Here is a 27,478-nt window from a genome sequence, read left to right as displayed (position 1 = left end):
AGCACACTAGACTGCCAGTTGTGATGGTGTTACAAACAGGAATAGATTTGGCCAATACAGGTATTTCCCAATTATTACATCACTGAATCTACATGTATATACGACTTGCAGCTTGTAAATGGTGAGCTGCAGACAGAAAATAGCTTTCACACGTTGCAGCTACAGTTCGTCGAGCTCAGCTCAGACCAATAATTAGATCCATTAACATAAAAGTATACTAAAAATAAGTCGTGAAGTGAATAATAAAAAATCAATCAAAAAATGTTTTCTATCACAATGCAGTTTCGTAACCAGTCTAAAGGCACAGCTCAGAGTACATCTGTCAAAAGGTCAACATATATTACTGTTTATATCAATAGATGTGTCAATGAAGGAAAGCATAATATAAACTCAGGCTCTAAGACTTGCCTTCCAGTCTTTTACCCTTGGTACAACTTCCTGTCTCTCCTGCGTCTGCATGTCCAGAGTTTTGACTGCAACTGGGAATTTTTTCAGCAATATTATTCTTGACCTCTACAACAAATTATGAATATTAACTTTCAAAATACTCTAGAAATGCAATCATTAGCTGATACCAAAACGATGTGACCTTGAGAGATGCCGCACTAGATTTAGAACAAGGACAATAAATAAGGTTATTGCTGAAGGACCTGATTTCCAAATGATCAACTTGTACAAGATGAAAGTTTTTAGAGCTGTAGTTTCATAACTTTGTACCTATTAAAAATATCTAAATTTAATTTAAGAAACAATCTTTACTACAACAAGAGCCTGTCTGTCTGTCCGAAACCATGCTTAGAGCGTTATAAAAATAATGCATCCCACCCCTAATTGAATTCAAATATTTGGTTTGGTGGACCAGTGCACTAACTGCTGTAACTTGTGGAACAATTGTGCCCATAGTTATTACCCCTGATGATCTCTCACAGCATCAAGGAATGTACTAGTATAATATAACGTATAAGCAGTATTGATATTATCTTTAATACTAGATTTAGGTGCGGGCACTACTTTAACGAGATTGGTAACTTGTAGGGCTGTCAACATTGTCAGGAAATCATATTCTCTCCTCATTAGAATATGAGGAACACTTCAACTTGAACGCAATAGTCAATGTCATAACGAGAGCGCCAAGCAGGAAGTGCGACTACTGACGTCATTTCTGGGTAACTGTAACTTGTAACTGCGAGTATTGTCAATTTTGAGGTGATCTGATTGCCAGGATGTTTCTCAATTAAATTCGATAAAACCTGTTTGCCATTAAAACGCTCAGAAGAATGACATACATGTGAAATGACATCACTAGTCGTTATTGTTGCTATAGTTGATATCACTAGTTGTTATTGTTGCTATAGTTGATATCACTAGTTGTTATTGTTGCTATAGTTGATACCACTAGTTGTTATTGTTGCTATAGTTGATATCACTAGTTGTTATTGTTGCTATAGTTGATACCACTAGCTGTTATTGTTGCTATAGTTGATATCACTAGTCGTTATTGTTGCTATAGTTGATATCACTAGTCGTTATTGTTGCTATAGTTGATATCACTAGTTGTTATTGTTGCTATAGTTGATATCACTAGTCGTTATTGTTGCTATAGTTGATATCACTAGTTGTTATTGTTGCTATAGTTGATATCACTAGTCGTTATTGTTGCTATAGTTGATATCGGCAATTGAAGCGTTAGGTGAAGTTGAAGCGTTAGGCGTTTCTATTCTGTCCGGTCTCTTCGCTATTATAGACATCATAATCGCGCTTCGATTGATCTTAGCGTTTTAATCGCGATCAGGTTTTATCGATTTCAAACATCCTGACAGTCAGATCACCTCAAACAAAAACAATCGCAAATGATAAAAACTGCCGATACTTTTTGATAACGTCTACAAATATTCTGTGTAAGTTCATCATTAAGCAGGGCAATTACAACAAGATGTACTTCAGACCTCCATGCAGAGAAAGCTCTTTAATAAGAATATCAAACAGCTTTAGGTATCGTTGACTTTACTATAGATGTGACATTTTTATTTACTGGCAGCAGCTCATAGGTTAAATTGCTGCCTATCGTTTCAAGCTCTAGCAGTTACAATCATCTCTGATACTGAAGGAGAGAAATGTGTATGTATTACGGTGTCTACAGATGTAATACTTGGCAAGAGCTAGTATAGTCAATGCCATTGTTTTAGTTACCAGTTTAGCTTAGCGAGGCAGCATATCGTCAGCAGTAGCAGATCATCAGGGACTACATTGTTTGCTCAATCAGGAAGCAAATATGTACACGTGAATGTGAGCTGTAACCACCTCAGAAGGTGGGGAGATTACAAATGCTGAGATGGTGAAATGTAGAGGCAGAGAAATATGAAGAGAAATGAAGAGCTCCCATTAGACTTACAATTTTTTTTTGCTTTTGTCTAGGAAAGAACAGTATAGAGCGTTGAACCCATTGGTTTATGGCAATGTGATAGACGATAGAAGGCATCGTACTTGTGTTGAAGAGCTGGATGGACAATATAACAACGTAAATATTTGCACAAACACTGCCGGCTGTTATCACTAACTGTTTGAGTTCCATGATAGAGAATTAAATGAGTGACATCTCAGTTGGTGATAGTAATTTGGAAACAATAATACTTGCAAATCTGAAATGGATTCCAAGGTCTTTATCAAGCCAAGCCAACTGGCATCGATCAATCTATTTGGCACACTATACATCGTTGAGCTGCACCATAGCGTGAAGCAATGGATATGTTTACGCTATTATAGTGTAATGAGCTATAGTGTTTACACTATCATAATGCATTGGCTATACAATGTAATTTATGTTTGTAGCCACAGTTCGTGGGATCATAGTAGTGCTCTATTTGTAGGAAAACAGGTCATGTTGACCTAAACAGTTTGTACTCCAATGTGTCTACAGCTGCCAGTGATGATAGAGCAGCTCTTCATAGTTTCCTGAGCTTGTGAAAGACAGTAGAAAAACAAATACTGCGGGTCATTTTTAAGCGGTGAAAATAAGAAGATGTGTAAAACTGATAAAATGGAGTCGTTATTTTTAGAAATGTCTGAGTGAATTATGAAGACCTTGAAATGATCATTATTACTAATACTTTAATGAAGGGGTTTAAACCTTTTCTAATATTCCCATAGTAGAAGTACTAAGAAAACTAAATCTCTCGCTAGCACAGTCATAGATCTGTCTGTATATGATTGAAGAGCAGCTGTTGATGGGGCGCAGGCTTATTATCATTAGGTTATTGGTTCAAGCAACCCTTGTCGAGGAGGTGGTGTGAGGAAAAGCATCCAACCAGTGTTTTCGTGGTATTCCAGCTCAAAGTCTGTAGACATTCTCAAAAAAAATTGGCTGTTTCCCAGGAGTACCAGACTATAAGCAGCACGTGAGTATACGGTCATCAAATAGGACCAGACTGTATAGGTGAGAAAATACGACAGATGGTTAACTTGGCCACAACCTCGTTCTCTCTTGCAGTCAGTCGAGGCAACTAAGATGGTCTATGGTTATGACTTGCATATGATGACATTTGATATTTAATCTATAGAGCTGTACTCAAATGTTGAAGAGATTTCTGGCTTTTCTGGATTTCTGGCAACAGGAAGGAAGTGCTATCCAGTGGGTAAGAACAGGTCAAGAAAATGCTAGCAGTTCAATTCTGTTGCAGTGGCTGGCTGATAGATGGGTTTGTTTATCCTCCCCTCTAGATGCTGCCACTGTGCATCACTCGTAAAATGCAGTGTACACAGGTGTTGTTTCTGGTTCTGTACGGGTGCCCAGTTCACCCTCCCATTTGTATGGGAGTTGACAGTTTAGTCACCGTCGACCCAACCCATGCACAGGTGATACCAGATATATGTATTATCAGTTGGAAGTTCATACAGCCTGACCACAAACTAAGCTCTCTGTATGTGCTCTCGTGTGTAGATGTACAAAAAATATTTTTGATTAGAGATATGCACTGAGCAATTACTGAAACCTGTGTTACCAGAAACTATACAAGCCATTTCCAATGATACGCAATCAACATAACAATTACTTTATTGCGTAGAAGAATATTCAGAACCAAATAACTGCATTTTTAGCACTTGCCAAAAACATGTCTATTATGGCAGAGGGTCAGCTTTGTAGCCTACAATCAACAAGCGATGATGAAGATCTCTGGCCAAGCCTTCTACGATGCATTGCAAAGGTGCATGCAAGCTCTCTGTCTACAAGACCTCTACAGCTTGATGTTTGCATACCATGATGCACTCTCAATAATCACCGAGTTATCATGAATCATATACCGATACGACAAGTACACAATTAGAATCTACACATTATACTTGCATAGCACATATGCATACCCCATATACACTATATCCCATACACATACTCTATATGCATACCCTACACGTATATCCCATACACATACCCTATATGCATACCCCATATATATCCCATACACATACCCTATATGCATATTCATACACACACCCCACATGTATTGAGAACTCAGAAGCACACCACTAAGTTACTAACTATAGACTCTCACTCCCAAGAGCTGAGTGAAAGGCTATACTTGTAATTGAGAAAGATTCACTCCTAAGAGCTGAGTGAAAGGCTATACTTGTAATTAAGAAAGAAGGTTAGTAGAAATGGGTGATATGATACAAATAGTTAGTCTCCACCTGAAGGAATGCCATCATTTTTATAATCACTGTGTTTCCAAACTTCAATTGGTTTCGGAGTTGCTTCCACTGCGAATCATAGAAGCGGTAAAATCGACATGCATTTGACGCCATTTTGTTTTGCTAAATTTGTGCGAAGTCATTCGCTGTAAAGAAGTGAGACTACTTTCGCAAGTTTTGTTTAGAGATATGCATCATGCATCTTGGAAAGACCTATATACGTAGTGCAACTCCAAACTGTTGAAACAGTAGGAAGCGAATTATTCAGCAGCGGGCAACTCTGAACCCATGGCAACAAAATGAATGTGAGACTTCGCCATAAAACAATCAGACAGAACTAAGTTATTATTATCGCAAACTTCAGGTAATGAAAGTGTATTTTACACAGGCTTAGCCTTAGTTACCTGCATCCTCTGGAAGAAAATAAACAAAAGAATCTTCACTCTTTCCAGGAACTTTGAGAGGAGAGGTTGAGGAGTCGCAGATACATGTAGATTCACACGAGCACACAACTTCCTCAGTTTCCGAATCACTTGCGTTCTCATCTTTGATGCTGCCCGAGGAGTCGTGGTCGCTGAGGTCAGCTGAGTAGAATATCGATTTTTCTCCGGGTCGAAACTTGCTGGGCAATCGCCATTTGTGCTCAGAGCAGTGACTATGATACAAATAATCAATAAATCGTGAGAAAGAGGAGAATCAGTAAGAATGGCTATGAAGCGATTTTTGTTAAAAAATGATATAAGTTATAATTTGATTATTTAGTTGAAAAAAAACATGCTGGAACACTGGGCACTGAGAAGAACGTGTTACGTGTAAAACAGAAAGTATTGATGTCAGTCAAAATAAAACTAGAGAACAAGGCATGAAAAAGTGTTGAAAACGATCAATATTAGTAAATAGGATTAAAGCTGACATTTAGTATGCCCTCTAATAATTTTAAAGGTTGTTGTTTGCTATTGGATGAATGTGTCAATATGTATTTCAGATAGTTATTTTTGCAGTGGTTATTTCCACAGTGGATTGGATATGACTGCTATCAAGTCAAAGGTATACAGTAATTTTACCGAAGTACTGAAAAGTAATCGTTTCTTTTTTGCCGATTTTACCGGACTCTGACATTTTGGACACTTATAATAAGTACTTTGGTGCTCCAACTGATGTCCAAAGCAGTGAAAGTAAAGAAAATGACGATAATATTTTTCTAACGATTCTTATAAGATTATTACAATATTTAATTGTAAGAATAATTATTCGATTTTGTAAGATTTAGTTATAAGAATAATCATTCGAATTTACAAGATCAAAGTATATAGTGACCGATGATGTGCAATATGTTACTGTTATTATTTTTTTAAAGATTTTGTTGATGATACTGCGGCTGTGCCCAATATCGCGGTACTGCCAAGCCGTTTTTAATATCTGCAAAATTAAGTAATAGGCCTACATTTTCTTATAGATATACATATATTTCTATGACAACCAGCTAAAATTCGTTTAGATTTTTAAATTCAGCATAAGTTTTTAGATATAAATACAGAAATCTAGATAAATATCACAACTTCTTGGTATTGGTTGCTATGACCAATGATGTACAGCCCCCCAGCCTGTGTATATTACCCAGCAGCTTGCCATTTTACTTCTAATATTGCATTTCTCCTATTGCAGGGAAAGATATAAACATATAATCTTTTCCTTTCATTATTGATGTTTGTTGTACATAATAACACCCAGTACAGTACAGCTACCATTGCAGCTCTCCTATTGCACTGCAGTGCCATTGGACTGCTAATATTGCATTTCTCAACCATCAGTACCCTTTCTTTTTCCATTATCACTTTGGTCGTGGGCTGTATGACAGGGGAATTTCTAGTAATTTAAAGGTTGTTGTTTGCTATTGGATGAATGTGTTAATATGTATTTCAGATAGTTAATTTTGCAGTGGTTATTTCCACAGAGGATTGGATATGACGGCTATCAAGTTAAAGGTGTACTGTAATTTTAACATCTTAACGTTTTAACAATACGATCATAAGCTTAAGCCGAAATGAGTGAACTCTATGAGTGAACTCCATGAGTGAACTCCATGAGTGAACTTTATGAGTGATTGCTATGAGCGGCTTTTATGAACAAACTCTTTGGGTGAACTCCATGTGCGAACTCTATGGGTGAGCTCTTTAGGCAAACTTTATGGCCGAATGCTATGAACGAACTATAAATTATGGGCACACTCTATGGGCAAACTCAAAAGGCGAACTGTATGACTGACCTATAAGGCAGTCATTGTTAATATTACTACTGCTTTACATTGTAATTATCACAAATTCTGGTGTCTAAAAGAAGACAACTTCTATTTTTGAGTTGAGATTCAAGGAAATCTCTAAAAAATGAGGATGTTTTTTTTACAAATCAAAACTAAAGGCCGGGACACTAAAGCCTCTATTTAATAGCAGCCGGCAGCCTTAAAAAAAGTTGAGTCATACCAGTTTTGGTTACATTATTTCAACTGTCGATATGTAAAAGATCTATAAATGTGTTAAAGGTGGCATTATATCTGTTAATGCTTGTACTATAGAAATATGAGAAAATATCTAGACTTTTGTATAAGAACTATGATGGTGACCGTTGAGAAAAAAACTTTCCCATTTCTACATTGAAGAAACCAACCTTTCACAAACACCAATCAACCATGTGTCTATAGACTTGAATATATATGTCGGAGTGTGATAACTCTTGGCTTCAAACATATAGCTGTCATGTACCTACAATGTGGAAATATAAAAACTGCTATGAGGTGGTAATAAAGGCCAATTTACAGTTTCTATATAATTATAGCTTAATATACTGGATTGAAGTGGCGACAATACACATATATATAATACTTATATATATATATGCTTAGATATATAATGCTTATATATATATAATACTTTCTGTAAAACCTTTGATTGAATGCCATGGCACTCTATTTTTTAAACCTTCCTCTATAGTGGCGGTCAAATAGAGGTGACATTCAAATAGAGGCTAGCGCTGTATTTTTGAAATGGCTCATCAAAATTTTTAGAAGATAAATTTAATCCTTTTACGGGTGAAGCGAATGTCGCTTATATTTTACCCTCTTCTTCCGTGGAGCAATATTAAACCTTTTGGATGCAATAAATCTGCTAGCTTATCTCCAACTTGGCAAAGATATCTTAATAAATAATTATGAAATGAGAAACCAAGAAATAGCTCTACCAGTTGATGTATAGTACTTGCAATTAATCTGTGGTAATATTATAGCCTGCGTCTTACTTTGCAATTTGTCAGAGCTTTCAACTTTTATTTCATTTTAAATTTGAAAATATTTTTTTATTTTATATCTATATTTACCAATGTTGTATAAAAGCTCATTGCACTTATTGACATGTTTGCTACAGTTTGCAGCCAAAACTAGCTTTTTATGTGCAATAGAAAAGGAGTTACGAGCGTCGATCAATTGTAAGATCAGATTAATGCAATGATGCTATCAAATAATATGCTACAAACCTGCCAATTTATAAGTTATATAATGAAAATCTATCAAATGCTATAAAGGTATATTCATACTTATATATTCATACCATACTTATATTACATGCAGAAACAAAAATTAATGTTTTTAAAACAAAAATATTAGCATCGTTTGCTCGGATAGCTGCGTTCTGATTGTTGCTTTTGATGGAACGAACATCTTCTGGTTGTCCAATACCTTCCAAAATGTTTTCTGACCTCAACTCTTCTGCACTACATAACTAGTCGATATTAGCATTCAACAATTTTTTTGGCAGAGCAAAACTTTTACGCGCTGCATTTAGCACAAAGGCAACACGTAAAAGTTTTGCTCGCTAATTGCAACCTTTGTACTATCGCAAATGTAAACCGCTTTATAAACATGGACTTCGAAGTATCAAGACCACGTTAAACAAAGAACTACTATTAGCTTGAAACAGTTATTAATTACTTCTATTGTGTTGCTTTCAAAGTTCCAACAAAAAACAAGCAAAAAGCTTTGGAGTTGGATAGTCAGAGAATTGATTGTTATTGATGTAAACGATTCATTATTAATACGATTTTGTGAACACTTTTTTACTGATCTCTTGATATTATAGGTTCATAAAGATCAAGATTGTCAAAGTGGCGTTCAAATGAAGGTGGCGTTCAAATAAAGGGTGGTGCTCTATTTTTCAACCGTTCTCTCATAGTGGCGGTCAATGGAGGTGGCGGTCAATTGGAGGTTGCGTTCAATTAGTGGTTTTACAGTATATATATATAAATATATATATATGTATATATATATGTATATATATATATCTTATATCTATTTATATATTTCTCAAAGTAAGTCTGTGTGTATGTCGTATGTCTGTCTGCATTCCAGCTATAGCTATTATTAGAATAACTGCAGCTGGACAACAATGTTGATGCAATGTCATGAAGTACCGTCATTAGAAGCCTAGCAGCTTACTGCAATTTTCCATTGGCAATGTGCCAGGCTAACAGCTTGAAAGTTACAGTTGTTTGACAAAGTTTTAAAACCTTTACAGTTGTTTTCAATTTTCTCTTAATTTATTTAAACTACACAAAACACTTCTCTCATGATATGTAGTTTGTAAGTTAGAATAGTAAATGTTGTTATATGTTAAATACAAATCAATTTTCTGTCCAGACTTTTTTATTACCCGGGCAACGCCGGGTAGTACAGCTAGTATGAGTATGTATTGTCAACGCTTCAATCTATATATGTATATTAATCTGTATGTCTGTATATAATCTTCAACCAGCATGTACATATATATATATTTATATATATCTACTAGCCGAATTCTCGAAGTTGCATGGGTATTAAAGAACATCTTATAAACAGTGGCAGGTATTGTAGTTGCTTGCAATCTGCCATTAGCCTGGCACACTGTCAGTGACTAAGTTTAGTAAGCTAGTATTTGTTTTGCTAAACTTACTAATAAGAGCCGTGAGAGCAAGCTTTAGTGACATTGCGTAACGCAGAGTGCTCTGCGTATTTTAACCGACATAACGACTCATAACACCTAATGAATCTATTGCATCTCGCGCAGCTTAATTAGGCCTAGTTAGGTTATCGACTAATGAACGGGAGGTTCTGAGATCAAACCCAGCACAAAGCTAATTTTTCATTCTTAGATTTTAATAGTTATAGCTGAATAGACTGAATGATGGCAGGCTTTGAGATTTATATACATAGATATATAAATGTATAAAGAAAACTGCTGGTTCCCTCTACACTCAAAAAGAATAAATACACTGAGTGTATCAATATATATATTTGCCCTATATATATATACAAGTAAATACATGAAATCAAAGTGTGTGCATACAAATAACAACATACAGAGAGACTGCTGCTATCTCTGCCTTTTCCTTCTCATCAAGCTCCTTATATAGCCAGCTTGTGCGGTAGGCTTCGCTTTCTTCCGCAGTTTTCGGCTTGCTGGTCTTTTATTTGCCAGCTTGGTGTGCCAAGCTGGCTCACCTACGACTGAGTTTTTTGCTGAGAGGATGAGACTTGGTTTGACCGTGGCGTTGGTCGTAAGATCAGTTTGGCAGCCGGCCCTGATCTCGGCGCTCTACCGTTACACTCTTCCCACAGTGAAGGCCCTGGGGGCTGTCCACTCAGTGCTGGGAGGTGAGAGTAGCTGAGACCAGAGCTGGTGCTGTTGCGCCCCAAACTCGAGACGCTGGACTTCTGACTCGGTGAAGGCTAGATCAGTTCATTTCAGTTGCCGGGTCCGTACCAGGCCAGCAGTACTGAGGGCCAGAGCCTGCCAGTTGTGACTGTTTTCTATTAACTGGTAGGCTTTTTTCTGCCACGGGTAGAAAGGCTTGTCAGCTGTAGGTGCTCTGAGGAGGCAACTCAACTTTTGGTGTAGAACTTGACCCATGTCGAAAACTCTTACACTCTGTTCTTCCGTCTGGCTGAAGCTGCCCCAGCCAGTCCTGTGTCATTTTCCTCTTGGGGGCAGGCTCAGGCGATCTAGGCTGGCTCAGTCGTACAGAGACAACTTGCAACATTCAAACTCTGCCAACCTCAGGCAGCGCTTGAATTTCGGCAACGCTCTTCTCTTTGGGTGGCCTCCTTTGGGTACGCCCTCGCCCACAATGGTTAAATTGTCTCTCGGCTTTTTAGGAATAGTGGTCAGTAACAGTCAGAGTAGTGGTAAACGACTTCATAGGGTGGTTGTTCGGCTATCCTCTAGCTCAAGAAATGTTTGCCATTTAGTCATGTCTACTAGGTACACCACACTTCTACATTCGGCGTTCACACATGCTCTTCAATGTGACATGACCTGGTCATGGAAAACATGCTGCCACTGGCAAGGACACACGTAGATGACAAAGTGTTGGACAACATGCTGCTGGTTCCTTCCTAGTGGTGATGTTGCACAGGCCACAAGTGCTGGGCTCCTGTAATGTTTCAGTCACCTGCTCTCACATGTCGCCACTGATACAGCACTCTGTAGGAATAATTTCCTTCCTCTGCTCGGCAAGTAGCTTCTTTAACCATATGTGTAGCTTCTGAGTTGGTGTTTTGGCAGAAGCTGGTGACACAACAGGCTCAGTCTCTGATAAACAAAAGATCTGAGTTGGCTTGGCCAACTCAGCTCTCTACTTCCTTTACCCAGTTGAGATGTTTGTGGAACTTGATGGGTGTCTTGGTTGTCTCACTCGACTGGCTGCTCGTCATCTCTATGAAGGAGATGATCTGAGCAGGTCTCGGTTGATCAGTCACAGACAGAGTGTCAACCAGGTAAGACTTGACATGAGCGCTTCTGTGTGAAACAGATTCACCGACGGAGACAGCCTTGCCAAAACACTTTTCTTCGGGGTTACTGGGGGTCTCACCACCTCATCCGAGCTAGCCGAGCCTTTGCTCTCACACATAAATGTGGACTCCTCATCTGAGCTTAATAAGCCTGCTAAATGCTGCCCCTCTCTTGTCTCCCTAAACTTTATCAGGCTAAGCATGTCCACACAAGAATTAACAGTTGCAAAACAGTTACTGCTTTGCCTGATTGAGCCATATTGACAAAATCGTTGGAAAGTGTGTCGGTAGTTGTGGCTGTAATAGGAAGAACACTGTGTCTCTGAAAGAGGACTTGTGGCTCTAGGTGCTCTTTGCTCTGAGCTCAAGGACTGGGGCGGCGAGAGACTCACGGGCCAGCTGATTCTTCCAGAACATTGCATTCCTGTTCTTCCAGCTGCCTTTAGAGTTTTTTTAGTCGGGCTCCGAGTTCTTGGCTAAACTCCAGTTTGGTGGTCACCTCAGCACTTCATTTTACCAATTCTAACTTGGCATTTAGCTCGGTTTGAGTCTCTTGGCTATTGGTCTTGGCCACTTTTATGTTTGAGCCTCTCCAAGGTTCCATAGTAGCTGATGCTTGTCCTAGCTCTCCAAGCAAACATTCAAAGACTTAGCCGGCTTTCGCTCTGCACAGAAGACTGGCCTTGGTACTCTATCAGACAAGTTTGATTAGGCTAAGCCTTATTGATCTGGTATGGCTCCACAAACTTGGCCTAAAGCTTCAGGGCGTCTTCCCTCTTTCTTCTTTTGTTCAGGAGTCACAACCAAGTCTCCTGGTGCATACAATAGAGGTTCTTCTTGGTTTTCCTGCCAGATGACTATCTGCTTCTCTTGGAAGGTTGTGTCCACTTCCTCCAGCTGCTTTAATATCTCTGTCACATACTTGTGAGAGGGCTTGGCCTCTGCAGGCAGTCCGCAGGCAGGCAAGTGCAGTGTGCCTTAGTACACTCTCCTCAGCTGAAGTAGCAACCTGTCCCACTGCTTTTAACCTCAGGTCAGTAGCATCGCTTGCAGGGAGTTGCCGAGCAGCCTGTTATTGCACTTGACTACTTCGTTAGCTTGCGGCTGATAGGGCATTGTGTGAGTCTTTTCCACCTGCCAGAGTTGACACACTTGGTCAACAGCTGACTTATGAACTGTGCTCCCTGATCACTGTGAATCTGCTCCGGTAAATCTATGTAATGGAACACCGGTTGATCCAGCACACTTGCCACCACTGAAGGCGTAGCCTTTGGGAGAGCCAGGGCATCTTGCCATCTCTTGAAGTGGTCTGTGAGCACCAAAATCCACTTGTTTTCTTTTAGTGTTTCCGGCCTCGGTCCCACTAGGTCCACAGCCACCTTTTGTTAGGGGTACCTAACATAGAGCTATGCCTACCATTGGCTGTCTTAATGCCACTGTCCTCACTGCCTGGCAGACCTTACAGCACTTGATCAGTCTCCTCATCATGGCTGTCATCCCGGGCCAATACCAGATCAGTCGTAGCAGGCTGATCATCTTACTCACAACAAAGAAAGCAAGAGTGTGAGTCTGTCAAATAGTTGCTTTCTTGATAACTAGTGGACAGATCGTATACCATTGAGCCTGGCCATAAAAAGATGTTTGGGCCTCTAATGCCCTATTTGGTCTTAGCCTGAGAAACAGCCAGATTTTGTGTAGCTGCCAGAGTTTCTGTCTTCCCACTCCATCTGATCTCGCATTAGTTTTGCTGCTTGAGCGATGACATGGTACATGATGGTCATTGGTTCTTGACCAGCAGCTTGAGCCAGGTTCTTGACCAGCAACTGTCGGGGTCCCGCGAGTTTTTACCCAAGCCTTGCCCCAAAACTTCAAAGTGACCTTGGTTGGCCAGAAGCTGGCTCCCCAGCTAACGTGGCAGCAAATGAGCTCATAGGCTTGTGCACAATCTTGGCAACTCTTGGCATGGCTAATGAGCTTCCCTAAAGTCCCTCTGACGAGATCGAGCTCTCCATAGCAAACTCTGTGTGAGTCAGTCCGCCATCTCTCAACTTCATGAGCTTGCATGGCTAGTAGTCCTCTCAGGTCTGTCGACTGAGCCAACAGCATTCTCATGGCAGTGTTTGGCTGTTTTAGCAAGTACTGAAACTTGGCTAGGATCTCTCGCCACCTGGCCACCTGCTTTGTAGACTCCTTCCGCCGGGATAGCCATTGCCGGGCAATGGCTGGGCCAAAAATGCTTCATGGCCTTTATCACAGCAAGCAGCTCTCTCTGGGTTACAAAGTAGTTCCTCTCAGCAGGCGCCAGGGTCTTGCTGAAGAACACGATCACCTTTTCGGTCCCTTCCTGTACTTGTGAAAGCACAGCACCCACTACACAGCCGCTGACATCCATGTTCAGAATATACGTTTGGCTCCGATCAGGGTAGCCCAGTACAGGGACCAAGGAGAGATGCTCTGTCAGCTCCTCGAAGGCCGTCTACTCTTCTTTGCTCAAGTCCACTATTCACTTTTGCCAGTCCGTCAGTGTAAAAGCCTTACTGTGGTAGCAAAGTTGGGTATGTACCATCGCCAACTCCCTGAGCCCTTTAAAGGTCAACCATTCTCAAATCGCCCGCGTCTTCTCTGGGTCAGTAAACACATTCTCCGCACTGACCACATTGCCTAGGTACTGTATTTGTGATTGGGACAGCTCGCTTTTAGAGGGATTCAGCCCAGCTTTTTTCAGATGCTGAAACATTTCCTCTAACCACTGAAGATGGGTGTAGATGGGTGTCAAATCAGAGGCAATGATGATGCTGATGTCATCTAAGTATAACGACAACCTTTTTCAACACAAGCCATGCAGCACACGCTTCATCAGTCTCGGGAAGGTGGCTGACGCAGACGCAAGACCAAAGGGCAAAACCTTACCACCGGGTAGCCAACGCCGACTTCTACTGTGCATCGGTGTTCAAGGGTACTTTCCAGTGGCCACTGACCAGGTCCAGTGTGTTAAAGTACTTGCTGCCAAACAATGCATTGAGGCTGTCATTGATCAAGAGACAGCTTGGTTTTGCTTGGGGACAGCATTCAACCCCCGGCAGTTGACACAGAACTGCCCCTTGCCATTCCTGGACCAACACCGCCGAAAAGCTTCAGGTGCATTTAGTGGTTTGATGAGTCTCTTGCTCAGCAGCTCCTAAACTTGATGCTCGGTCCCCTCCTTCAGTGAGATGGAAAGCTCCACCTCAGAGGTTTGTCCTACATCTCCATTGCCGGTACTGAGTGTGCCCTGATAAGTGTCAGCAACCGTGCTAGCCGCTCAGCCTGCCCAGGCTTTGTGCTGTTCTACCGTGCTGCTGCAAACAGGCCCTCTAGGTGGGCTAGCGCCCCTACATTTGGCGTATTTACACTCGGAGGTGTGGCACTCGAGTCGGAGAGGGGTGGTTCATCATTCACCTGGTGGTCCTCCAGTGCTTCTGTCTGCACTCCTAGTGCATATGGTGTTCATCCTGCTTTTGAGAGTGCTCACCGACCGTCAGAGGGCAGCATTGCCGTGAGAAATTACGATGTGTCACCATTCTAAGCATAATTATTCCAAACCAAAAGTGGCTGCATGACTTAGTGGTAGTCTGCTTGGCTTCACATCCATGCATCCTAACATATGGGTTCAATTACCTTGAGGTGCATCTTTTTAACGCACAACAGAAGACGGGACATGGTTCTTATTATAGTAAGGATTAAAATATTAGCTTAAGTTACTCAAATTCATCAGGTAAAGAAACTTAGTCGATGGCTGCTACATTACCTGTCACTGTTTATAAGCTATTTTAAATCTTGAGCAAATGTGCATCATTAGAAGTAACAAATGTTTTTTAATAAATAATCTGTTTTAGCTGCCTCGAACTTTCAAATATTTGAATAATGCATTGGTCAGACATGCACAGGAATAAAATACTACCTTCATTTAACAGTTAGAATGGTAAATGGTTTTATTTTGATTAAAAATTAATTTTCTCGGCAAAAGCTTTTTTATCACAGGTGCAACACGGGCATTCAGCCAGATTTATATAATATATATACTGTATATATATACTGTATATACATACTGTAAATATATACTGTATATATAGCTATAGCTGCCATCCCTTTGCAAACTACTGGATTTCAACCTGCTATCAACTTCTAGCCAGATTTTAAAGCTTATAGGTAAAACTTACCAAAGTATTTCATAATAAAACTTGAAACTTGCGAGTAGAATTTATACGAACTGAATTTGTAAATAAACTACATAGGAAAGTCTATATAGTCAGATAATTTGAGCAACAAGCAAACATGGGCTATACGTAATATTTTGCAATAAAGGTCATGAGAATGATTTAATAGTACAAATATTCTCATGTCTTCTGATACATACAGAGGTTGAATTATGAATAGCATTCACATATTAAACCATAACTGTCACGAACAACTTTTATTGTATTTACTAGGTGAATCAGACACGCTGATTCCGATTTTGTACTCAAAATAAAGATTAGTCCACTAACTTTCAGAGTAATGAAGGCTTTTTTACAGCGTTTTAATATCGGTCTTGAAAACAACACCATCGGCATAACAAGCTCCGCCCATAAATACGAGACGTAACCTAGCTTTTCAGTAACAGAAGTTACGTAGGGATGTTTAAACCGATTTAGAATAATAGATATGGGTGTTTTAAAATCCATTAATATCTAAATTTAGCCTTAAAAATAATATGAGTCTTTTCTGAAAGGTAGATAAGCTATTTAGCATTGCATATTTAAAAAAGCACTATAACAACGCTAGCTTGTGATAAAACCGCGCTTTTTGAGCTCATTTTCCTCGGCGTCCAGCCCATTTAAACATCATGTAACACGCTACGAGCAATTTTAAATAGTTTATATACCTTTCATAAAAATCTGAAATTATTTTACAGGCTGGATTTAGATAATAATGGGTTTTAAGACACCCATCTCTATTATTCTAAATCGGACCAAACATTCCTAACTTCCGTTCCTAAAAAAGCTAGGTTTCGTCACATATTTATGGGCGGAGCTTGTAATGCCGATTGTGTTGTTTTCGAAACGGATATTGAAACGCTTTAAAAAAGCCTAAATGACTTTGAAGGTTAGTGGACTAATCTTTATTTTGAGTACAAAATCGGAATTAGCGTGTCTGATTTACCTAGGAACAACGATAAAAGTTGTTCGTGACAGTTATGGTTTAAGACTGTACATAGTGTACAGATATTGAGATTGTACGTGGTGTACATAGGTTGAGATATTGTATACAGTGTATGAAGGTTGAGACTGTATGTAATGTACAAATTTTGAGATTGTTCATGGTGTACAGAGGTTGAGACTGTATGTGGAACACAGAGAGTGAAACTGTGCATGATGTACAGACGTTAAGACTATACATGGTACACAGAGTTTAAGATCGTATATAATGTACAGAAGCAGAGTTTGTAAATGGAATGTAAAGGTTCAGCTCATGAACATTGCACAGAGACTGATTGTAATGCTGTCAGGTTAGAGTAAGGAGGTATATAGCTTGTGGAAAGGGTATATTACCTGAACTTTACCCCGCTGCCATCGGGCACCTATTGTCTTATCTCCCTCGCCGAGCCACACCTCCACATGCACCATGTTATGTTTCTGTCTCTTTGCTGTAAATTAACAAGCTAATATAGATGATGAAAAGCAAAATCCGTAAAGTTAAGCCTACATTTCACACACAGCATTTCAGCAGCAAGCTTTGCTCTAGTCACTCTACCTCCTACAGCGGTATTGTAGCCTTCATTCCTAGACTACCTCCTACAGCGGTATTGTAGCCTTCATTCCTAGACTACCTCCTACAGTGATATTGTAGCCTTCATTCCTAGACTACCTCCTACAGCGGTATTGTAGCCTTCATTCCTAGACTACCTCCTACAGCGGTATTATAGCCTTCATTCCTAGACTACCTCCTACAGCGGTATTGTAGCCTTCATTCCTAGACTACCTCCTACAGCGGTATTGTAGCCTTCATTCCTAGACTCTCAATATTCAGATGGAAAGCTTAGAGCTCAGTGTTATATTGAAACATCAGGATCTAATTCAACCACTTTGGAGTACTTATAGATATTTTTCCTTATATTGAGTCTAACCTACACGTATAATACAACTGTAAATATTGAGGCTTCTGACAATAGACAATAGCTGTCACAAGCTCTTTATATGCTGAGTAAGTCAGATTAAAGGCTGAAGAATTGCTAATTCATTATAGAACATGATTATCATAAAATACCTTTTTTTCTCCTTTATAAGTTTGACCTTTCTCTTTAAAAAACAATTTTATCACACTTGTAATTAGTTTTGTTATAAAGCGTTTTTAGCGAAGTCCATGCTGAAAAACCCACATTTGTGTCTAAAACTAAAGCCTGGTCTTCTTCTAAAAGAGAATTACAGTGTTAGAGTTACCAGATGTTTACGTCAGTACAAAGGTCAACTAACTAAATCATTATCGGACGATTTTTCCTTTAAAAAATCGGAGACTTCATATATGCTCTACAAATCTGTGATTGATAATAGCATTAGTATCTTATCCTACCACATTAGCAAATAAATTGTAAGTTCTTATGACACAGATATAAATATCTAACGCGTTTTTATTCTGCCAAATTGTTATTATTATTATTCATACCTGAGCTAAGTAGATGATATATACAGTTAATCATTCTTTTGTTTTAATTGAAATTCCCAAATAATACATTTTAATTTTTATTTACAGTAATGAAAATAATTACTACCATTTACAGGCTTAGAATTTAAACCTACACTTACATTAACTTGCAGAATGAAAATTCCATGAATTCAAATGCATTTCCTTTTTCACAAATCTGAACATACAAATGCATATATATTAATTAATGTAATGATATTTTTTGGATTGGGTTAATTTCTAGTAAGATTTGGTGGAAAGGTATATTGATCATCAAATGTATTTAAAATTGGGGTTTGTCTCCCACACACAGCAAGCAGCAAGCTTTACAGTACAGCAACTCAGCATCTCTACAAATTAGTTACATCATCACTCAATATGGAGAGCAAAAAGAAACATTTTGAGCCATAGTTTGTACGAATAATGAGAAGCCAGACTATGAACTTGGGCTATTGAGTAAAAAAATTAAATTTTTATGTGAGCGGCAAAATATGGAAGGATGGAAGTTCTCCGTGAAGTTCTCAGTGACTCAAGGCAATAGAAAAAAAGCCTTTTTCTTGACTCATAACAGTTGGAGAGTGCAGGCTAGTGTCAAAAACAAAGAACAGTTGGTGCAAAAAACCGATCTAAACTACGCAGGTGATATGGTGTGATCATAAAATTCTTGCCATTGTGGCTAACCTGATATCCTGTAAAATGATAAAATACGTACATACGCAGAGTGTTCAAAATGACTAACATTTGGTATTGTAGTATGTTGCCGCTATGAAAACCAAGTCTCCTGGCTGCATCTTTTCCTTGGATTGGACAGTAATAGGAAGGGTATCATACTGATAGGCCTGGTTCCATGGACCAAACTCGAAGCCAAACTCTCCTTGAAGGTCTCTCATTACTTGTCTGATCAAACCACAGCAATCCAAAAACATAGGACTATGGTACTCAGACTCTAAAAGAAAATAGTGACAGCTAGCAAGAGTTATCATGGTAGTAAAGCTGTTACAGAGATTATTGCTATATAAGTTATAACACCTACTTGCTTCAAAAGAAAACAGTTGCCTTCTCTTTATAAAGGAGAAGACAATTACAAAAACTTTGAAAAAAGTTTTCGTTGTAATAATTAACTTTATCAAAGTAAATGTTGCCATGAAAGAAGTAGGCAAAGTTGAAAATTACGGTTGTCTCAGAATTAACGTGCTAAAAATAACATCTACAAAAATATGCAGTCTGATGATGAGCTTTATGATGATATATATACGGTATGTATGTATGTATGTATGTATGTATGTATGTATGTATGTATGTATGTATGTATGTATGTATGTATGTATGTATGTATGTATGTATGTATGAATGTTTATTGACATTGTAAACCATTAACAAAGTGATGTTTTTCATTGCATGCTAAATCAAAAAATGAAAAGACAGTATGAAGAATTAATTAAGTATGTTGAACAAGTGTTTTAAAAGTCGATAATCTATTAGTATTTCGGAAGAGTCAGGATTGTAGGTTGTAGTAACAGAAATTTCATAAACTGAAACATGCAATGGTAGATGTAGTATGACATGGAACGGAAAGCAATGTTTGTCATATATGAATGTGGAATTATAAAAACAGATATAGGCATAGTTTATACAGGAATTCGAAACCTGTAACACAAATGCAGAAATGAGCAAGTTTTGGATAAGGCAAAACGTTCAGAGATTTTGCGACGTGATTGGTTGAAGTGTGGTGGGCTGGAATATATTAGATATTTGAATGATTATTTGGTAATTGCTGAGCAATAACTTACAGTTTTTATTTATCTAGCCAGTAGTGGAAGGCAATATTTATAAAAAAAATAAAACAATATTTGTTTTACATATTATGATATGAAACATAATTCATATCATTGCACCGACCGAGTAAATACTAGAGTGTACTTTAGGCATCACTGAACATTTTAACAATGCTGCCAAGAGAGTCAGTTTAGTGTTTGTCTGCTTGTTGGAAATACAGCTCAACGGGCCTTACATAAGGCTAGCTATCCCGCATTAACGAATATGAACTTTGCACCACAAACAGAAACTGCCAGACTGTCAGGCAGTTCTTTTTATTCTCAGTGAGCCAAATCATCCTCTCCAGGTCATTATAGTATTGGCTTCGATCTGGCCTGCTGACTTACAGACATCTTCCAACATGCCAAGATATATAATCAGAGAATTTTACTATTTTCACGTTTTTTATTCCATTAGACTTTGGTTAGGGCAAAATTGCCATATTCATTTCTTTTTTCTATCTTGGACTCAATTCGAAATACATCACAGATGTCTACATCCAATCTCCTTACCGCATGAACTCACACAAAGTCATATAAAACCGACACAAATGTTCAAATAAACCTACATGTAGCTATATAGTGAAAACAGAGCGACCAGAACAACTTTTTATTTCCAAATAAACTGAAAATAAAGAATTCAATATTTTGTACTTGGTTATTGTTTACAGTCATTTAATATAATATAAACAGATTAGTTATGACCTAGGCTGAGTTTCACAATGTTGAATATTATAATGGCAAGATAACATGGGATGTAATTAGCATAAGTAAAATAGCCTTACATTCTTTAGTAGCATACTCCTAAAAGTCTTTGAGTTGGTCAAAGGAGCGCCTAAACTTTGATCAGCCGTAACAGCTCATCACCAAATAATTGTAGACTAACATGTTTGCTGGTTGATTAAATAGGTATTCAATAAGTACATTACTCAAGATTAGAAAAATGATGTCAGCTTCATGATTGTTTTCCGCGAACGGGTAGACTTTGCCTTGTAGTATTACGTTAGTAGTAAACATATTGTATACTGTGAGATATTACTACAAAAGGCAATAAAATTATCTTTGATTTAGCGTTCAAAATGACTCATCATTCATTATCTGTACAAGGAAAAGCCGACCTGGCCACCATTGCACCTATGATGAAAGCTTATAAGGCTTGAGAGGTACTTGATCAACAGTGTTTGATCTAGTGATATTACCATAATTCTAGAGTACTCTATTGCATATTCATCACCGTGTCAAATGAGTAGCACCTTTTGATTTTCACATTTTTGGTTCTATGCAATTGAACATTTCATTAATCTCTTCTCTCCTTCCACTTAATTTTCTCTGTTGTTCAGTGTTTCTATCAGCCTTCTGCTTTTACTAAATCAAGGTTATTTATTCGACTTCCACATATAACCATTGTTATACTAGTTGCTTTGAATATATAGTCTGACTCATAGATGTATGTCTGTATAACTTTTTATTGGCATTAGTAATCATCGACAAAATTATGTCTATCATTACATGCCTAAAGACAGAAAAATGGAAGTCAGAAACCAAGAATTATTGAGTGAGTTGAACAGAAGAGTTTTAAAATTTGATAATCTAATAGTGTTGTGGAAGAGTCAGGGTAGTGAATTGAATGTCGTAGTAACAGAAAGTTCATAAACTGTAACATATGACGGTGGATGTAGTATGTTGGTGTCACGGAATAGAAATACCATGTTTCCATGATGCGCAGTGCTTTGGATTTGCGCTATCTCCGAATCATGGAAACGGCGTCTTCGCACTGAAATCACTGCGCACTGATCAGTGCGAAGCCAGTGCAAATTCGCAGCAAGGAAACAACGACTGCGCAGTGGCTGCGCATAGCTCTCATGCCGTGGAGACGGATTCTTCGAGGGCCATAAACTAGTACAAAGGGTGTCCTGCTAATCTTGTTTTTTTACTATTCTTCCGATCTTCTTTCACCTAAATTTAATTATGGTCTGCATTCACAAGGATGATGAGGTGATTACTTTCCTGGACTTTGTTATCGATGCCAACACTTTTCGAAAAATAGGTGGCAAGTCCTAAATTAACGTTTAAATAATATATTACTTAAAAATACTTATTAAAATATATTACTATGTAAAAAGTGTGTTAAGGTTTGTAAAACCTTGTGAATGTGTATTGTAAATAAAAGTATAATGACGACAGAATCATAAAAAGACCGTTTATGACGTTTGGTATCCGTGATCGATTCTATTTCTCCATCAGGCGATTTGATTTATACAATTTCTCTTCTCTGGCTAATTTGTGGTATTTGCTGAAAACCACTGCGCAGCATGGAAACGTACAATCCCCTCGACTTCGGAGGGGGCTGCTTCGCAGTAATGCGCACCATGGAAACATAGTGAAAATGATGTTTGTCATACACGTATGTGTGGAAGGATAAATATAAATATTCTGGGCATAGTTTGCACAGGATTTTGAAAACTATAATACAAATGCAGAAAAGAACAAGTTTGGAATAAGGCAATATGTTCAAAGATGTTGCTAGGTAATGGGTAGAAGTATGGTGAGCTGGAATATGTGATCTGTAGTACACAAGTCTTACTTGAGATTACTGTAAGAGAAATATTAGAATAGATTTCTCTGTTACTAGCATTCAGAGTAATATAGCTTTTTAGCAATTGCATCGATAAGTTCATCGGTTTGATTGAGATCGGCCATATGAGTGATTTTAAAAGTGACTCGTTGCATTTTTATTTTAAAGAGTAATTAAATATTAGTTATTAGCTAGATATTCTAGCCAATAAGTCTACTATCTACTTTTAAGTTAAAACTGTGAGTAGACTCTAAACTACACTCTTGTCAACATCTCCTGAGTCCTTCATATGTAGCACTCATACCAACATCCCGGAGTCCTTTATATGTAGCACTCATACTAACATCCCGGAGTTCTCCGTATGTAGCACTCATGCCAACATCCCGGAGTCCTCCGTATGTAACTTACAATCATGCACCCCTACGTCGAGGGAATCCGCAAGCACTCTGAGATTACATGTGAACATAAATTTATACAACGAAGCACATTCGGTCAATAACCCCTTCTGAGTAAATGTCTCCAGCAGTACATCAACAACATAATTACAGTGAAGTTTTAATAAACATAATAATAACACGAGATCCTTTAACTTGGCCAACACAACTTGTTTATAGAACTCTGACACTCTTAATGCGACCTCAATTGATATGGTGTGTTGACACAGAGTAGCACTAAATAGTGGATCCGGATTCAGGACATTCTAAGAGAAGAAGTAGAAAATAGAGCCTGAAGAGATAGCTGATCTTATCCAAGTAGATCTAGATGAAATGGCTATAATGAAATGGTCATTTATTTTCAAGTAACTCACTTCCCCAAACGCTATGGTTCAGTGTGCAACAACTTGTCAACTATGAATTTTTAACACAGACATTACTTAGATACCGGTAAGAAGATATGATTGATTCCATAGCGATAGGGTAAAGTTTATGATGTCACATCTTTTATCAAATTGTCTGAGTAAGGCTAATGTCATTGAACTAAAAACAGTTTCATTATTCACAAACATCTGTTGACAAACTGGTCGCCCATGTGATAGCTATGCATGAATGTGTCAAAAAAATAGTCTGGTACTGGACGCGATGGAAACTAGAATTCTGGCTTCTACCAAAGCAAACAGAAAACTTAGTGATACAAAACGAACTAGAATACTGACCTTATTACCAAAGCAAACAGAAAACATAGTGATACAAAACGAACTAGAATACTGACCTTATTACCAAAGCAAACAGAAAACTTAGTGATACAAAACGAACTAGAATACTGACCTTATTACCAAAGAAACAGAAAACATAGTGATACAAAACGAACTAGAATACTGACCTTATTACCAAAGAAACAGAAAACTTAGTGATACAAAACGAACTAGAATACTGACCTTATTACCAAAGAAACAGAAAACTTAGTGATACAAAACGAACTAGAATACTGACCTTATTACCAAAGCAAACAGAAAACATAGTGATACAAAACGAACTAGAATACTGACCTTATTACCAAAGCAAACAGAAAACTTAGTGATACAAAACGAACTAGAATACTGACCTTATTATCAAAGAAACAGAAAACTTAGTGATACAAAACGAACTAGAATACTGACCTTATTACCAAAGCAAACAGAAAACTTAGTGATACAAAACGAACTAGAATACTGACCTTATTACCAAAAAAGACAGAAAACTTAGTGATACAAAACTACATATTTGAAATCAGAATGGTTCGCAAATGTCGGCGTAGTCGTTAAAAAGTTCGTCGCCAGTTCACCAACCAGCAGGGTCAGTTATCAAAATTTATTTGACATTTTATTGTGTCAAATCTTCTCCCATATTCATCTCTCATATCATCTACTTTGTCGACAGACCAAAAGTCTGTCGACAAACTGGTCAGGTAGAGATAGCAATACATAGATAGGTCGAGAAAACGGTCTGGTACTGTACATGATGGAAACTAGAATACTGATCTCGTTTCCAAAAAGACAGAAAATAGAGTGATACAAAATGAACTAAAACACTGACCTTATTACCAAAGGAAACAGAAAACATAGTGATACAAAACGAACTAGAATACTGACCTCATTACCAAAGAAAACAGAAAACATAGTGATACAAAACGAACTAGAATACTGACCTTATTACCAAAGCAAACAGAAAACATAGTGATACAAAACGAACTAGAATACTGACCTTATTACCAAAGAAACAGAAAACATAGTGATACAAAATGAACTAGAATACTGACCTCATTATCAAAGAAGACAGAAAACATAGTGATACAAAACGAACTAGAGCGCTGACCTCATTATTAAAGAAGACAGAAAACATAGTGATAGAAAACGAACTAGAATACTGACCTTATTACCAAAAAAGACAGAAGACATAGTGACATGGAAAACATACAACTTGAAACCACTGACCTAAATTACCACAAATAACAGAACCATGAAAACGAATTGCCATTTGCATGCCAGTGCAACGTGTTGATGTGCGATTTGACAAGGGTTTTATAGAGCGAATGAGTTTTTTTAAGTAAGAATGCTGAAACAGCCTTTCTCGTTTTTCTGTTTTTAGTAAATGTGAAACAAACAGTCACATCTTTGTTTACAAATATACTTTGCTCTAAAACTTTTTTCTATGTTGAAATCATCATATCATAGCCGAGATTTGTTTGCTTGGTTTTACAGCCCAAACACCTATTACATCGCCCTAATAAATACTGCAGATAACATGCTATTAAAGTGAACTCGTACTATAAAAAAGCTTTGTGAAAAAACTAAATAAAAAAGCTAAATTATAAGTAAAAATTTAATTAACAAAGTAATAATAGATAAAAATGTTGGGTAAGTCTGCAGAAGGCTTTGAGGCAGCGGTTTGTCATAAAATGTGTAGTTTAACTTATCAACTTATTTACTTACTTAATTCAGACTAGGTAAAATTTAAACTAACTTACCTTGTTTGTGTTATTTTTAGATATTTCCCATTTTATTTATAACTTCCAATGATCCCCTCACTTTCCCTCAAAAAGCTGTCATGCTTTAAGTGGCTTTTAATGTTGCATTTTGAAAATTAATTTGAATCTAGAGTGACCTAAATTAATTTGATTTTGAGGTGACCTGACTGCCAGGATGTTTCAAGATTAAAATCGATAAAACTTGAATGCAGTTAAAATACTCAGATAAAACAAAATGACGTCTATAGTTGCAAAGAGACCAACAGAATAGAGACGCATAACGCTGCTATTTAAACGCAACAGCCAATACCAACTATTGCACCAATAACAGCCAGTGACATCATTTCGCACATATTTTCTTCTGAGCATTTTAACTGCAATGAAGTTTTGTCAATTTTAATCTTGAAACATCCTGACAGTTATAAAACCTCAAACATCGAAAAATATCGCTAATAATAGATAAATACTGGTCTTTTCTGATAAAATCTACTATTTTTGTATATGATCATAGTTGGAGCGTGAAAAAGTGAAGCGGAATATAGCTGTTCAAACAAGCTCCACCTAGCTTTAAGCTTAAAACGACGGCAAAACGGAAATCTTTTTTATATTCTTAGAAAACTGTGGTGAAATAAAAATGGCCTTCTGCGGTCAAACATTATCTGCAACAAAATCTTATACCACACGGCAACCAACAAAAGCTTTAAGTAATTAATCATACCACTCTGGTAGGCGTTGTTAACCTCATTTCATTACTTGGCAAAATCATTGCTAGACGCATTCTTAAAGTCCATAAACTATTTTGTTCATCTTTTTTAAGCTCAACTGGTTGACAACTGAACTAAAAAAACTGATTCAGCAACTGCCCTTACGTTTATCAAACAAATAAGTGCATAATGTATAGCTTTACAAATTTAAAAAATCAACTAATCAGGCAAAAAGAACAACACAGCAAATAGAATACTTACATGAGAAAAATACTTAAAACCTCAGCCAGGTTACCTGCCACAGTGTAAGTTACCTGCCACAGTGTAAGTTACCTGCCACAGTGTAAGTTACCTGCCACAGTGTAAGTTACTTACCACAGTGTAAGTTACCTGCCACAATGTAAGTTACCTGCCACAGTGTAAGTTATCTGCCACAATGTAAGTTACTTACCATTTTCATTCCAGTACCTTTTGGCATAGGGAACTCCAAAGTACTTTTTGCATTGATCGACAAACTTTTCTCGCAATTCTTGAATGCGAACAGAGTTTTTTTTTCCTTTTATTTCTGCATTTTTCAGTTTTTGTTGGTGACGGATAGACTCCTATAAACAGAGTTTGATTGATCGGATGAAGTTAGTTTTTAAATTGCATCGTCTCTATAAAATAATCGAGGAAACAAACAAATTTGTGCAGACTGAATGTACGTGCTGAACATGAGCAGACAAAAAAGTAAGTATAGAATGGAAGACATTGGTGACAAAGGAAGTGATGCAGGTACAATAGCTGGACACTAGCACTGTATGCTATATCAATACTATGTCATTGCGTGTCTGTCTGTTACTCTGGGTAAAGGCTACGCGTTTCCTTGTTCTTGGCTGATTTCATTCAGACTACGCGGGGAGCTCCCATGCCTTCCGGCAAGTGGCTAAAGATATTTGGTTTCAAAACTTCGACTAGTCTCTGAGATCCAGATAGTCTGCCTCTTGAACACTCACCGGCAGACTATCTGGTTTAAAATGATAGTAACCATAGGCAGCGGCATACTGCTAATTTTTTATCAACACTGATGTCAAAAGTTAAATAGTAGTAAGCATTGATCGATGTTATTTAGAAACACTTGTATATAATGGTTCGAAGTTTTTTTATTTCTCATTTGCAACACTATAGGCAACCTGAGCTCTGGTCCCAAAAGGTGACATGTTTCTGATCTAATAAATACCTAAGTTCACACAACAGCATCTGAAAT

General features: G+C 37.8%; 1 protein-coding gene across 1 annotated transcript in view; it reads right to left on the bottom strand.

Moving 5' to 3' along the window:
- Positions 1–27,478, bottom strand: part of LOC137407823 (uncharacterized) — a 101,566-nt gene that overhangs the window by 28,567 nt on the left and 45,521 nt on the right. The window contains exons 3-8 of the mRNA XM_068094203.1: positions 26,684–26,834; positions 18,936–19,142; positions 17,068–17,162; positions 7,348–7,442; positions 5,088–5,338; positions 400–513 (exon numbers count right to left, since the gene is read on the bottom strand). Of these exons, the coding sequence (XP_067950304.1) occupies positions 400–513; positions 5,088–5,338; positions 7,348–7,442; positions 17,068–17,162; positions 18,936–19,142; positions 26,684–26,834 (913 nt within the window). The remainder of the gene's footprint in view (positions 1–399; positions 514–5,087; positions 5,339–7,347; positions 7,443–17,067; positions 17,163–18,935; positions 19,143–26,683; positions 26,835–27,478) is intronic.

This window comes from Watersipora subatra, chromosome 11 (genome assembly GCF_963576615.1).
Source record: "Watersipora subatra chromosome 11, tzWatSuba1.1, whole genome shotgun sequence".
In the NCBI taxonomy this organism is placed as follows: domain Eukaryota; kingdom Metazoa; phylum Bryozoa; class Gymnolaemata; order Cheilostomatida; family Watersiporidae; genus Watersipora; species Watersipora subatra.
Note: the sequence above shows the minus strand (reverse complement) of the source record. Positions and strands in the feature narration are given on the sequence as shown.